Here is a 15,370-nt window from a genome sequence, read left to right on the forward strand (position 1 = left end):
GTGTGTGATTATAGGTATATTAGATATGTAAATTGTGATGTGTAAATGTGATGTTTATTGTATATTGGTATATGTCTCATCACTGTCATGACTGTTATGTTGCTCGGAGCTGCAACCAAGACTTTTACCCACTGTTGCACTTGTGTATATGATTGAGTGGCAATAAAGTGATTAGATTTTTTATTTGAATTGTGAAATTTCGCTGGGTTTCGAAGAAATATAAAGTTGGGTATCGTCTGCATAATAGTTTCCACGATTCCTGATATCTCCTAGGGGAAGCATATATAAGGAGGAAAGAGGCCCTGAAACTGATCCCTGTGGTACACCATACTTTAATTTGATATGACAATTCCTCGTTTATACAGACAAATTGGTAGCGGTCTGATAAATAGGACCTAAACCATGCTAATACCTGTCCACAAATACCAACATAATTCTCAAGCCTGTCCAAGAGAATGTTATAATCTATGGTGTCGAAGGCCGCACTATGATCTAAAAGCACTAGAAGAGAAATGCAGCCATGATCAGATGATAAGAGCAAGCAATTTGTAACTCTGATAAGTGCAGTCTCTGTACTGTGATGTACTTTTCTAGTATTTTCTATATAAATGGGGGATTTGAGATAAGTCTATAATCAGCCAACTCTCAAAGATCAAGCTGTGGCTTCATATTAAGTGGTGTGATAACTGCCAGCTTATTGTTTCTTGGGACATGCCCTAAGGATAGAGAGGTTGTGAGATTACTGGAAACACCTCTTTTAAGATCTTAGTTGGTAATTGGATCTAACTAAATACATGTGGTTGCTTTTGCAAACTTTGTAGATTAAAATTTTATCAGTAGATAAATTCATGAAGGCATTACTATTGTGCTGCAATGGGGTATCTGGTTCAGTCGAGGCTTAATTCCCAACCAATATAGCTAATATACAGTACTGAATATATATATATTTGGACTTGGCTATACCAACAATGTAGCAATACGATATGCATCACAATACAGAGGCCATGATACAATCCATATGTCAATACTGGATCCACCCAGCTCCAGTCTAGCTGGACACCAGCTACCTGACCATGGCCTAGTTCAGCAAGTTACTTTTTCCTACCCAAGGATGATTCTTCTATTGAAGAATATTAATAATATTATGGTTATATACCCATATTATCTGTGTGGAGGCTACAAGGCTGTGTTTGGGTGAGATGGCCATCAGCTTTGTTTTTAAATAATGGGCTCAAAAACCCTTCCACTGGAGCTGGGAAGCATCCTCCACTGGACCTATGCTGAGATAACCGGGACACTTGTGGAGGTGCTGCTTGGGAGATTGTCATACACCGATGGTCTCCTCTCCCAACCCTTACTCAACCTCACCCAAACCTCTACAGGGACTGAATTAGAGAAGAATAAGAAGATTTTCCACAGCCCCCATTCCAGAGGTTCCTATTTTGGTGGTCCCTGAGGTTACCGGTACAAAGGCTCCTGCTTCAGTAATCCCAAAGTTTCCTAGTCTTTAACAAACAACATAATTGTTTTAGCTTGGGTTGTCTCTTATGGTCTTTTTGGTGGTCCGCCCATCAAGACGCAAGAGGAAGAGGTGGTTCCTGGTTACCTCTCATGAGACGGTGCCCAAGTCCAATTCATAATTTTTCTTGAAGCAAGCATACTTTGTATTCTGATTTTGTGCGTATGTTGCATGGGGCACATAGATGTTAGGGCACAGAGTTCAGTGGGGAATGAAAGGTAATTTTGACCCATAGCAGACACAAAAAATAATAATTTTGTTATTCTTGTGTTTCAGGACCACTTTGAAACCATCGACAGGCTGTTGAACTCAATAGTGGATAGCCTGTTTGGAGAAAGAGGTTTGAACATTTTACCCTTTTTCTATGTTTAATTGTCAATTGTTCAATTATGAATAGTATGATACCATGTAAGTGTAACCTTTTGTGTTTTTATTTATTGAAAAATACACAATCTGCTCTCAACATTTTGAGACACAGTGTGAATCAGGCTCCATGATTAAAAGGGAAGAAATTTTTAATATTTGTTACAACTTGGAACCTACCAAATAAATCTATTTTAAACATGAATTTGCTAATTCTTATTAGTAAAGTTTACACATAATTAGGTATTTCTTCACCTTCAGGCACTTTCATTTTTAGAAAGTAAAGTTTTGTTAAAACATTTTTCACACCCTCACTAAATAACAAATTGTATACTGATAATGTCATTGTCAAACAATCATTGGACAATCATTGTAATTAAAAAGAAAGTAATGAAAATTTCCACCACAGTGTAATTTCTAGCAGATCACAAATTCTGTGATGTGTTTAATAGAATTCTGTTCTGGAAATTATTCTGATGGAAATTACGTTTTTTGACAAAAGTTTTTGAAATAAAATTGTATGTATCCTAAATACACAATATACTAATATTTTCACTTTTTTGTTTAATTTGGCATAACTACATCTTGATTCGAAAGGATGTCCAATAGGTTTGAGTGATATACCGGTAGACATGATAAACCGATAGAAATTTGGCAACTGGAATACATTTTGGATTATTGTCTGTATCGTGGTTACGCAAAACCCCCAATGCATGACAAGAAATGTGACCCTCATTTTATTCACATAACACGTATATGATACACTTTCTGTTGGAGAAATGGAGGAGGAAGGCAGAGCAGCTTTATGTGAGACTGAGAGAATTGAAGAAACAGGGTTTTCAGATTGGGCTCCACAGACACTTGCGCTACTCAACCCGGTTTCTTTCTATCATGACACAAACTTCAAAACTTACGTGACCCATTTAAATTCTACAGATTTTTTTGTTTTTTACCTTAAAGTTCTATGGGGGAAATCAAACATCTCAAATGGCAAGAGAGCCTGACATTCTAACCAACATTAATGAGGAAAACAGCTAACACAATGTGTCATGTGCAAACAATTATGTGTAATGTGCCAACAATTATGTGTCATAACCCTTAATAAAATTCAGTTTGAATGAGGTTAGATATTAGAAAACAAACCAGCTTTACTTTCAGGTATTCAAATATTGTCTACAGAGATGATTTAAACTTAAGAGCCTAATTAAGTGTTTTATAATAATAATGCTAGTCAACAACAGCAGAGTAAAATGTGATATTTAGCATTGTGGTACAGTTAATTACCTCTTATTGAATACCACCAATTGTTTATTTAAAATTTTTTACCCTGACTACAGTGTTTCCACTAGGATTTTTGCATGTCTACAAGCCCACAACACGGGACCTGTATTAACGTGTGTTGGTAGAAGAACAGATTAAAACTATTTCAAACCTCACCTGCTTTGGTAGCACCCGTGCAAATACCAATATTACATATTATGTGCTTTGGAATGCACATTTGACAGTACAGCATTGATTTTGAGGTAGCGATGCAGATTAAAACTTTGATATTAACAACAGTAACGTCTATGGACATTTTTTTAAATATATTTTTATATGCCTAAATTGAAATATTCTGACAGTGTGAATAAGTGTCTCCTTTACAGATTCCTTTCATAAGGCTCTTACTGATTAATCTACAGTCATCTCTTGGAATTTCTGAAGACAAACAAAACAACTGACATTATCCAAAAATCAGAGAGCGTTACACAAGAACCCCTGTTCCCTGATAAAAGCGGAACGAGATGCTGCGCTGATTTATTGCTTTGGGAACAACTTTAGGTGTAACCAGCTGTGTCACAGGTGCATCGTCAGGTATTTTGTCTGAAGATCAGTCCTGGGGCATCCCAGTGCGGCAATGAAGCACAGCATCTCCCTGTCCTCCCCACAGCCTTGGCGGTTTGACGACTGGTACCTCGGTGCCCAGCGCTGCTCACAGCCATGCCACCCCCCGGTACCATTCTTCCTGGAAGTGCATGACGAGCTGACGTGGTCGTGTAGGGCACCTTTCACTGCCCGTAACCGATCCCCTCACTCGTCCGCTCTCACTACCCTGGATGGCGGAGCTGCCCGCGGGCACATGGAAGTCCCCCAGGTGGATAGGGCGGTTGCGATCCATCTGTGCACAGAGAACGCCGCCACCTGGTGGGACCGCCCAGTACTCCCCTCTAGAGCCTGTATCACTGACCTCCAAAGCCTACTGCGCCACCGGGCAGGCCGCCTCCGCCCTGCATGCCATGGCTCTCCTGCAGGTCCATCAAGCCAAGGCACTTAAAGATCTGCACCTGGGTAGTCCCGATCCTGATGTGCTGCAGGAACTGCGCTCTGCCACCGACCTTGCTCTCAGAGCCACGAAAGTCACAGCGCTGGCACTCGGGCCACCCTCGTGGTCCAGGAGCACCACCTTTGGCTGAACATGGTCCAGATGCACGACGTTGACAAAGCTACATTTCTCAATGCCCCCGTCTCCCAGCTTTGCCTCTTCGGCGACACCGTAGATGACTTCGCCCAGTATGAGGTACCAAGACCACTCCATCCACCGGTGGAGGGCTGGGAGGAGAATCCTTGTTTTCCTTATTTTCATTTGCCGCACCCTCTCCGGGTTGCGGTATCTACACATTCAATAAAAGAGTGATTTCCCCACTCCCTGGGTCATCCAGCCGGTGTGCACAGTTCTCACGGTACCCCGGCCTTAGAACCCTCACCTCCGGCCCCGTGAATACTCAGCCCCGGCAGGCCAGTGCTGACGAGTACTGAAGACGCCTCCTTAGGACCTATTCCTCAGTCTCTAACCCGCCCCCTACCGGGTGCGCGGAGCAAGGTTAGTGCTTTGAGTCTTTTCTCAGCACCCAAGCCTCGAGACGCTCTTTTGCTTCCCAACGCATTATTACCTACTCCCCCCCGCTGCGAAGCCCTGCCCGGTACATCAAAAACGATCGTCCTTTTAGTGCTTCTCGCACGGAGTTTGGCTGCGTGGCTCTCACTTCCCAATCTGGCTCGGCTGGCTCCCGCCTCGTTTCAGTGGTATTCGTTCCACTCTTGTGCACGGCCAACAAGTCAGTGCCTTACGAGCAGAGATCTCCACCCTGCTCCTCCCTCCAGCCGAGATGCAGAAGGGTTTCTACAGCCCTTACTTCATTGTACCCACGAAAAGCATCGGTTGCGACCAATCTTGGATCTGAGAGTTCTCAACCGGGCTTTGCACAGACTCCCGTTCAAAATCCTCACGCAGATTCAGATTCTTACCTGCGTTCGACAGCTAGATTGGTTCGTGGTGGTAGACCTGAAGGATGCGTACTTCCATGTCTCCATTCTGCCATGACACCGACCCTTCTTAAGGTTCGCGTTTGACGGCCAGGCGTATCAGTACAAGGTCCTCCCCTTTGGCCTGTCCCTGTCCCCTCGCATCTTCAAGAAGGTCGCAGAGGCCGGCTTGCCCCCCTAAGGGAAGTAGGCATCCGCATACTCAACTACCTCGATGACTGGCTCATCCTGGCCCACTCTCGAGAGTTACTATGCACCCACAGGAACCAGATTCTCAGGCACCTCAGCCGTCTAGGGCTTCAGGTCAACTGGGAAAAGAGCAAGCTCGACCCGGTTCAGAGCATCTCTTTTCTCGGCATGGAGTTTGCACTCCGTCTCAATGACAGCACGGCTCACCAACGAGCATGCTCAGTCAGTGCTCAGGTGCCTCGCTCACTTCTAGCCTGGCACAGCGGTTCCCCTAAAACAATTCCAGAGGCTCCTGGGGCATATGGCATCCTCAGCCGTGGTCGTGCCTCTTGGGTTGATGCATATGAGACCGCTACAGCACTGGCAACAGACTCGAGTCCCGAGATGGGCATGGCGCCACGGCACACACCATGTGACAATCACCCCTTCCTGCTGTCAGACTTTCAACTCTTGGACAGAGTCCCCATGCAGCAGGTGTCCAGATGTGTCATGGTAACCACAGTCGTCTCTTGACAGGGTTGGGGTGCAACGGGTGCGCTGCCGCAGGCTGCTGGAAAGGACCCCGGCAGTGTTGACACATCAATTGCCTAGAGTTGATGGCTGTAATTCTTGCCCTACGGAAGTTTCTCCCACAAATCTGAGGCAAGCATGCCTTGGTTCCTTCAGACAGCACCGCGGTAGCGTACATAAATCGCCAGGGCGGCGTGCGCTCTCGTCAAATGTCACAACTCGCCTGTCATCTCCTCCTTTGGAGCCAGCTGCGACTCAAGTCCCTGCTTGCCACTCACATCCCTGGCAACCGCAACACGACAGGTTTAGCCCAGCGGAGAGTGGAGGCTCCATCCCCAGGTGGTCCAGCTCATATGGGACCGATTTGTCAAGGCACAGATAGATCTCTTTGCCTCCCAATACAACTCCCACTGCCCGCTCTGGTACTCCCTGACAGGAGCCCCTTTCGGGACAGACGCACTGGAACACAGCTGGCCCCGTGGGCTGCGCAAGTACGCATTTCCCCCAGTGAGCCTTCTTGCAATGGTGCTGTGCAAGATCAGGGAGGATGATCTCACACTCCTCGCGACTGCCCCTCCCTGGAAAATTCCCCTGAGGAAGGACCTTCTATCTCAGGGACAGGGCACCCTCTGGCATCTGCACCCAGACCTCTGGAACCTCCACGTCTGGCCCCTGGACGAGATGCAGAAGATCTAATGTGTCTACCACCTGCTGTCATAGACATGATCAACCAAGCCAGAGCTCCCTCCACCAGGCAACTCTATGCTCTAAAGTGACGCTTGTTCATGAATTGGTGTTCTTCCTGAGCCGAAGACCCGCAGAGATGCGCAGTTTGATCAGTGCTTCTATTCCTGCAGGAGAAGCTGGAGTTGAGGCTGTCCCCCTCCACCTTGAAGGTGTATGTAGCTGCTATCGCAGCCCACCACGACGCAGTAGATGGCAAGTCCCTTGGTAAGCACGACTTGATTATCAGGTTCCTGAAAGGCGCCCGGAGACTGAATCCTCCCCGGCCTAGCCTGTTCCCCTTTTGGGATCTCATCAGAGACCCCCTTCGAGCCACTTGATTCAGTCAATTCAAGGCCCTCTCCTTGAAGACGGCCCTCCTTCGCGTTAGCCTCCATCAAGAGGGTTGGAGACCTGCAAGCGTTCTCTGTCAGCGACACCTGCCTGGAGTTCGGTCCGGCGCTTTCTCGCATTATCCTGAGACCCCGACCGGGCTACGTGCCCAAGGTTCCTATGACCCCTATCAGGGACCAGGTCGTGTACCTGCAAGCACTGCCTCGGGAGGAGGCAAACCCAGCCCTTTCATTGCTGTGTCCAGTGCGTGCTGTGCGTACCTATTTGGACCGCACGCAGAGCTTTAGATGTTCTGAGCAGCTCTTTGTCTGCTTTGGCGGATGGCGGAAAGGGAACGCTGTCTCCAAACAGAGGTTAGCCCACTGGGTCATTGATGCTATTGCCTTACCCTATCACACCCAGGCCATGCCCGCCCCCTTGCGGGTTCGCGCACACTCTACTAGAAGTGTAGCGTCCTCGTGGGCACTGAGCCATGGCACCTCCCTAGCAGACATCTGCAGAGCAGTGGGCTGGGCAACACCCAATACCTTTGCCAGGTTTTACAATCTGAGGGTTGAGTCAGTCTTGTCCTGTGTTTTGTCAGGTCCGAGCCGGTAGAACTCGTATCGCGGCACAACCAACCGGGAGTTCCACTTGCACCTTGCGCCCTTCACCAAGTTGATCCAGTGCATCTTCTGTCCCAGGTCAGCCACTGTGCATCGCTGCCTGGATGTTTCTCATCCCTAGCCCTTTGGCCTGCGAATTCAGTGGAGGAATTCGCGGCCAGACCCACTATGAGTCTCAATGCTCTGTACTGGGGTAGGGCTCCACGGGCATAGTTCCCTCTTCAGGCTAACTCCCCATGATGTATTTTCTGCGGTACGGTCCCCCTTGTCAGTGGACCCACGTTTCCCCCAGGCAGTCCCGCTGCCCTGGCCGCCGTGCTTGTATAGTCCCCCCTCATTAGGCTGGACCTACCACCGTGCCATATCCCACGTCTGGCTTCACAACCGTCGTGGTGTATTTGCCACACAGTACCTCCCCCTAAAACTGGCCAGAGCGTGGCCTTCGCAGGGTCTTTCCCTCCTGAGAGAATAGGAAATTTGCTACTAGCTATTTGCTACCTTGCCTCCGGCCTCGCCTACAGCCCCGGCACGCCAGCGCTGATGAGTTCTGAAGACGCCCCCTTAGGCCTCTTCCTCAGTCTCTAAATCTGCCCCCTGCCGGGTGCCAGGAGCAGGGTAAGGGCTTCGAGTCTTTTCTCAGCACCCTAGACTTGGGACATCCTAAAAGATCCCGACATGCTATCTCCTGCTCCCCCCTGGGAAAGACCGCCTTCCCCGACTTAAGACTTTACGTCCTATGTAAGAGACATAGTGAGAGCTAGGCATGTAACACCTTTTTTCCCCCTCTGGGGTGTGGGAAACCTAAGGTTTGTATGCAAAAAAAAAGAAAAAAGAAAGAGTTGGGGGTATTGGGGAGGGCTACATGCAGCCGGCACAGGCGCCTCTAGCACACAATAGCTTGCTGTGCACCTGTTTCGACAGTCACATAACACGGTCGGTGCGTGGCGCTTCTTTATGGACCCCTTGTGTCACTTCATTCGACACAACATCAAGTGAGTGATAGAAGGGGAACGTCGTGGTTACTGTCGTAACCTCCATTCCCCGAGGGAGGGAATGAGACATTGTGTCCCTCCTGCCACAGCACTAGACCTAGCACTGTAAATGGTCGTTCTTCATTTTCGGATCCTCAGTGCAAAATCCTGACTGGCATTCGCTGCCTCGCTTCCCTTTATACCCGTATGTCCGGGACGGGGCATGCAAATTCTGTCTGCCGACTTGAAATTGGCCTTTTCTCAGGTTCAGAGATACGGTTCGGCATCCAAGGAAGACCCCTTGTGTCACTTCATTGGACACACAGTCTCGTTCCCTCCCTCGGGGAACGGAGGTTACGACAGTAACCATGACGTTCAGTGAAATGTTGTAATCCCCTGCCATACTACGTTTCATAAATGAGCTTGTGGGCCACTTGAAATGAAGCGAGTTTTACACCTGTGTGTTATGCGTTGACGTCACTGTGAGTATGTGCATGTATTTGTGTGTGCGTGTGTGTGTGTGTGTGTGTGTGTGTGGGTGTAGGTGGGTGGTGTCTCCTGTGCAGTGTACAAAGCGCACAGCTGACTGGGGCTGGCAAGCATAATGTTGCATCAAGAATATTAAATGAACCATGTGAAATCCCAACAGTGGCGCACATAAGTCAACATTGGTGCAGCACCGTTGCAAAATTCATATAGGGGAAAAACTGGACTATATTTGTCAAGTTTCAAATAAAGAGAAATTTATATAAGAGGAAGTCATTTTTATTTATAAAGTATTTCATTCAATGACTGATAAACATTATTGAACTGATGCAGAGATGTCTGATGGGAGATGGCGCTTGCCAGTAAATTTGCATAATTGGGTTACTGTCAGGGTAACATGCTGACTTCCCATGTTATCCAGTTGTTTTAGTACATTGCATTTAGCTTTGATGCAGATGTATGATTGTTATCCTAAAAGCTGTCAAAAATAACATAAAATAAATTTATTTAAAATGTAACATTCTTTCCAAAGTATTGATGACTCATCTTGCACTCATTTTGTCAAAATAATGCTATCTAGAAAGATAATGTCCCTCCCCCTAACACCACCTGCTTCTGACTAGCAATTGCAAGTAGCAAATCATGGTGCATGGCTATGATGTAAACTAAATGCTATTGGCTATTTAAGAATAAAGGAAAAGCTGTACCCAACTAAATCAGACATACTGTGTCAACACAGGAATGAAAACTGCCCACATCAATCCATTTTATGGGGTCTTTACTTCCTGCTACTGTACATGATAGATCTACACTACTTTGTACAAATTTGTTTGTCACAATGCAGGAACATTTAAAATGAACTAGTTGACAAAGACAAAAATTGTTTTTGTATGTAAGCAAATTCAATCTGAACCAGGTCAGAGTATTTAATCTACTTAGCCATATAAGTAATATATACTCTCAGAGGCCCATCAGCTATTCTTTGAGGAACCCACAAAGTGTTATGTATTTCCATATACTGAAGTTTGTTCCTGCGTTCCATTACACATCTCAAAAATTGAGAAGATTGTAAACTAAATGTAAAGCTGCTGTTTATGCAGAGTTGTGATAGCAACGTATATAGGTTCATTAACTTTAAAAAGGGAGGTGCAAATGATTTCCATTATCTTGTGTCTTGGGTCAGTGTATATTTTTGCTTTATTGAAACACGAAAAACTTAAAAGACATTTCTAATTTCAAACTGCACTTTAAATGGAAAGAGAAAAGAAATTGAAATAAAGAAGTGATTAAAAAGTCTTATATATAACCACCTCTCCAAACCCAAACATTTACCGTCTCCATTGCGATCACGCAAGCATCCGTCAATGACACCAGATGAAAAATTACTAATAGGCAGCAATTAAGAACTAAAGACAATTGGGGCCTGAGTAGCTAAGCAATAATTGATGCCGACTACCACCCCTGAAGTCACGAGTTCGAATCCAGCATGTGCTGAGTGACTCCAGCCAGGTCCCCTAAGCAACCAAATTGGCCCGGTTGCTAGGAAGAGTAGAGTCACATGGGGTAATCTTCTTGTTGTCGCAATAATGTGTGGTTCTCGCTCTCGGTGTGGCGCATGGTGATGCCGCTTGTGTGTGGATGCCGCTGAGAATAACAAAGCCAGGAGCCATCGGTTCCTGACCCCTGTGGTAGAAGATTAGACAGAATCCAACATGACAGTTTGCATGACATGCCCCCGTCCTCAAAAAGCCTGAACAAAACCATGTCCAGGACAATTAAAGACAATAATTACCCAGACTACAATAAATGTGGGTTGACAGGTAATCACACTTCTGCTGTTGTTTATGCAATTACAAAATGTAGTCAAATGTATATACCACGGATAAAAGTCTGTTAGTGGTTAAGATGATTATACTGTTTCCCTGTTTCTGTCTGTTTGTCCTGCTATGGTGATAGGTTCCGATGTTTACTTACCGCGATACTTCAGTTACGTGCAATCACGTGATGATGAATCCATGAATGTGGAAGTAAATGGGGTCATAAAAGAAGCCGATAAAGTGGCGTGAAGGGAAGAGGTGTTTGACATTCACTAGTGGGATTTACTATAAATCGTTCTAGGGATTACTCATTTGGCGCTTGGATAATGGAGGATAGAGAACTATTTGTCTCTTTGAGGAGTCTTCATACAAGTTGGATTACTTACCAAGGAGTAACTTTCCAATGCAGCGCTGGTTGGATTTTGTACTCCCAAAATTTGAAATGTGTTTGACGTAAATTGTAAAATATTTGTCAATTTCATGCTTTAAAAAGATCTCCAACAAATATATATATATATCTCACAGGCTACAATACTACTGGAATATAATGAAGTATTTACGACATATGTTGCTTTTTAAAAAAATATTTTCCCCCAGAATACACATCTATTTTGCCCCATATAGCAGAAACTAAGCGGTCAAACACTAAGAGTCAAACATTGACCATAGAGTGATTTTTTTTCTATGCTTCATGATGTTCATTTGAATGATCTCAATATTTATTCTTAAATCCCAAGACCGATCTTTCACTTTATGAAGCAACCCTCTACTATTTGAGTAAATTGGGTTCTGGCTGGTAAATTTCCTGATTTCACTCACCAGTGTTTGAGTAGTATGGTGGCGAAGAAGTTCAGCAGCAAGATCCTTGCACTGCGTGTTGAGAGAAAAAGTTTGGTTTGACTCATTCCATGTAATGTCCTAATACTAGATCCACACAATCCATTTGTCATTAATGAACACCTCTTTTAATTTTCTGTTATTTACAGTCAGTTATTGATCAAAACCAACAAAAATTAAACATTAACAATCACACATAGCACAGATGCAGTAAAGAAGCTGTGCAACTCCACTCTCGTTAATATGTGCTCAACCAAAACATTTTGTGAGAAGCTCGCAATTCTGCCACTAAGAGACAGTACCTTGAACTCTATGAACACAGTCATCACCAGGTTCCAGGAAGCGCAGAGTCAGGAGGAAGCCTTCGAGCAATTCCTTCCTCGCCGCACTCAGGGGGAGGGGCCGCCTGCCACCCCGCCACGGTCCTTCTAGAAGGGAGGGTCAAAAACAGAGCATGGCGAATCGTGCTCCCCCTCATAAAGACTGGGGACCGGCTTGTCGCCCTCAGCAGCCCTCAAAGCAAGACCTCAGGACCTTTATCTCCAGGAAGAGAAAGTCCTGATGGTTTAGCGCCCAGCCTTGTGTGGGTAGCCCCCCTTGGAACGGGGCGCATGAAACATCCACCTGTACCTTCCCGATACCCCACAAAACCTCTCCATTCCAGCCGCCTCTGGTGTTTCGGGAGTTAGCAGTTTCCAGCGAAATGTTGGTTCCACAACCATGAAACCGGACCAAGCATGACTACTGTGGAAAGAACTGCAAAATCTCTTCATAAAAGGGGCCATAGAACATGTTCCCCTTCCAGAGAGAGAGTCAGGTTACTACAGCATATACTTCCAGTTTCCCAAGAAGGATGGGGGGTTGCATCCGATTTTAAGGACTTAAAGGCTTGAATCGCTCAGTCAAGGCATTCAAGTTCGCGATTGGTTGGTCAAGATCGATCTCATGGATGCTTACTTTCATATAGAAATTCTGCCACAACACAGGAAGTTCCTGAGGTTCGCTTTCGGGGGCGAAGATTTCCGATATCGTGTTCTTCCATTCAGCCTAGCCTTATCACCCCGCACATTCACGAAGTGCATGGATGCAGCACTGGCTCCTTTGCGACTCCGGAGCATCCGCATTCTGAATTATATAGATGACTGGCTGATACTAGCACAGTCACAAGAACTGGCATTACAGCACAGGGATATCGTCTTAGCTCATCTGGTTTCTCTGGGTTTGAGACTCAACGTCAAGAAAAGAATTCTCTCTCCCACTCAGAAAACTATCTGGGGATCGTATGGAATTCGATCATGATGCGATCACAATTGTCTCCCGCTCGAATCGAGAACATTCAGAACACCCTGAGCAAACTCAGGCTAGGCCAAGGTTGCACTGTTTGTCAGGATCAACGAATACTAGGTCTCATGGCATCTGCATCCTCGGTGATCCCTTTGTGCCTTTAGCACATGAGACCATTTCAGATGTGGCTCAAAGCAAGAGGATTTCATCCAAGGGCCAGTCCCCTAAGGCAGATAAGGGTTACGTGCTACGTACCCTTTCTATGTGGTTAAGACCCTGGTTCCTCACCTTGGGTCCCACTCTAGGTGCATCTTGCCGTTCAAGCTGCTAACGACAGACGCCTCCCTGACGGGCTGGGGAGCGGTCTTAAGTGGTCGTCCAGCTCAAGGGGAATGGGAAGGTTGTCAGCTTGATTGGCACATCAACTGTCTCAAGTTGATGACTATATTTTGGCCCTGAATACTTTCTCCAGTATCTGAGAGGCTGCCATGTCCTGGTGTGGGTGGACAACACAGCAGTAGTCCACCCACAAGGAGGTAGTAAACCATCAAGTAGTAAACCATCAAGGAGGTCTACGCTCATGCCAGCTGAACAGACTGGCACGGCAGATTCTCCTTTGGGCCCAGGGCAAGCTCCTGTCAATCAGAGCAGTTTATATCCCTGGATGCCTGAATGTGGGAGCAGATTTACTGTCCAGACAGAAAATACAGACTGGGAATGGAAACTCCACCCTGAGGTATTGAAACAAATCAGTTTGAGATTTTACATAGCAGAAGTGGACCTCTTCGCCTTCCAACAGACAGTGCAATGTCCCCTCTACTTCTCTCTACTTCTCTTTGAGTCACCCAGCCCACGCTATGGCGCATACATGGCCCAGAATGCGCCTGTATGCGTTTCCTCTGGTTTCTCTGCTCCCGGGAGTCCTGGCCAGAGTTCGCCAGCAAGGATCCTGCCTCTTACTGATAGTGCCGCTTTGGCCGAACAGGGTATGGTTCTCGGAGATAATGTCTCTCCTCGATGGCTCACCTTGGGTGATTCCGGACAGGAGGGACCTTCTGACTCAGGCGCAGGGGACGATACTTCATCCCCGGCCCGAACTGTGGAACCTTCATGTTTGGCACCTGAAGGGAACCAACTGAGGGACACCGGGCTTTCACCTGGAGTCATCGAGACCATTCTGAGCACTAGGGCTCCCTCTACTAGAAGAGGTTGTGCCAATAAATTGTGTATCTTTTAAAGATGGTGCACTGCACATAATGCAGATCAAGTTAACTGCCAGATTGCTTCAGTTCTGGACTTTCTGTAGGAAAAATTATCAGCAGACAAATGCCTGCCACTCTCAGGGTTTATGTGGCCACTGACGGCTTGCCACCCATGATTGATGGGATGCCATTGGGGAAACTTGCTCGCTTCGTTCGTGGAGCCATGCAATTGAGAATCCCTGCTTGGACCAGGATCCCTTCATGGGACTTAGCAATAGTCCTTGAGGGTCTGGTTGAGACCTCCTTTGAACCTCTAGAGTCAGTGTCTGATAAAACGGTCAGAAATCTAGGGGTAACCATTGATGATGAGCTAAATTTCACAGACCACATCTCAAAGACTGCAAGATCATGTAGATTTACACTCTACAATATCAGGAAGATAAGACCCTTCCTCTCTGTACATGCCATACAACTGTTCGTTCAGTCACTTGTCATAACTAGACTGGACTACTGTAACGCTCTCATTGCAGGCCTTCCTGCATGTGCTATTAGACCTCTCCAAATGATCCAGAATGCAGGAGCATGTCTGGTCTTTAATGAACCTAAGAGAGCACATGTTACACCACTCTTTGTCTCTCTCCACTGGCTGCCAGTTCATGCACGTACTAAATTCAAGGCCCTGATGCTGGCATACAAAACAGTCACTGGGTCTGCTCCAGCATACCTAAAAAGATTTATGCAGAGCTACGTTCCCACCAGAAGCCTGCGGTCGGCTAAGCAACGTTGCCTTGTCATACCAAAACAAAGCGGCACCAAAACACTTTCCCGGACTTTCAGTTTCATCATACCACGGTGGTGGAATGACCTTCCCAACTCAATCCGGGAAGCTAACTCACTCTCTATCTTCAAAAAACGGCTAAAAACACATCTTTTCCAAAAGCACTTAACCGGTCACTAAAAAAAATAAAAAAAATAAAAAATAATTTACATTTCTTGTTGCACTTAAATCTGTTTTGTATACTATTCTGATGATAGTGAAACTTTGTTTGTATGGCACTTTTCGTACCATTGTCTCCTTAAGATGATTCGCTTATGTTTTCCTCTTTTGTAAGTCGCTTTGTGTAAAAGCGTCTGCCAAATGAATAAATCTAAATGTAAATGTTATGGCGATTACTTCTCTAAAAAGAATTGGGGATTTGCAGGCTCT

The 15,370-nt window shown here is 46.0% G+C and overlaps 1 protein-coding gene across 1 annotated transcript in view; it reads left to right on the forward strand.

The window, feature by feature from the left end:
* Window positions 1–15,370, forward strand: part of LOC127634742 (elongation of very long chain fatty acids protein 2-like) — a 103,629-nt gene that overhangs the window by 38,500 nt on the left and 49,759 nt on the right. Inside the window, exon 2 of the mRNA XM_052114421.1 lies at window positions 1,796–1,859. Within this exon, the coding sequence (XP_051970381.1) occupies window positions 1,796–1,859 (64 nt within the window). The remainder of the gene's footprint in view (window positions 1–1,795; window positions 1,860–15,370) is intronic.

Source organism: Xyrauchen texanus, chromosome 42 (assembly GCF_025860055.1).
Source record: "Xyrauchen texanus isolate HMW12.3.18 chromosome 42, RBS_HiC_50CHRs, whole genome shotgun sequence".
Classification (NCBI taxonomy): Eukaryota; Metazoa; Chordata; class Actinopteri; order Cypriniformes; family Catostomidae; genus Xyrauchen; species Xyrauchen texanus.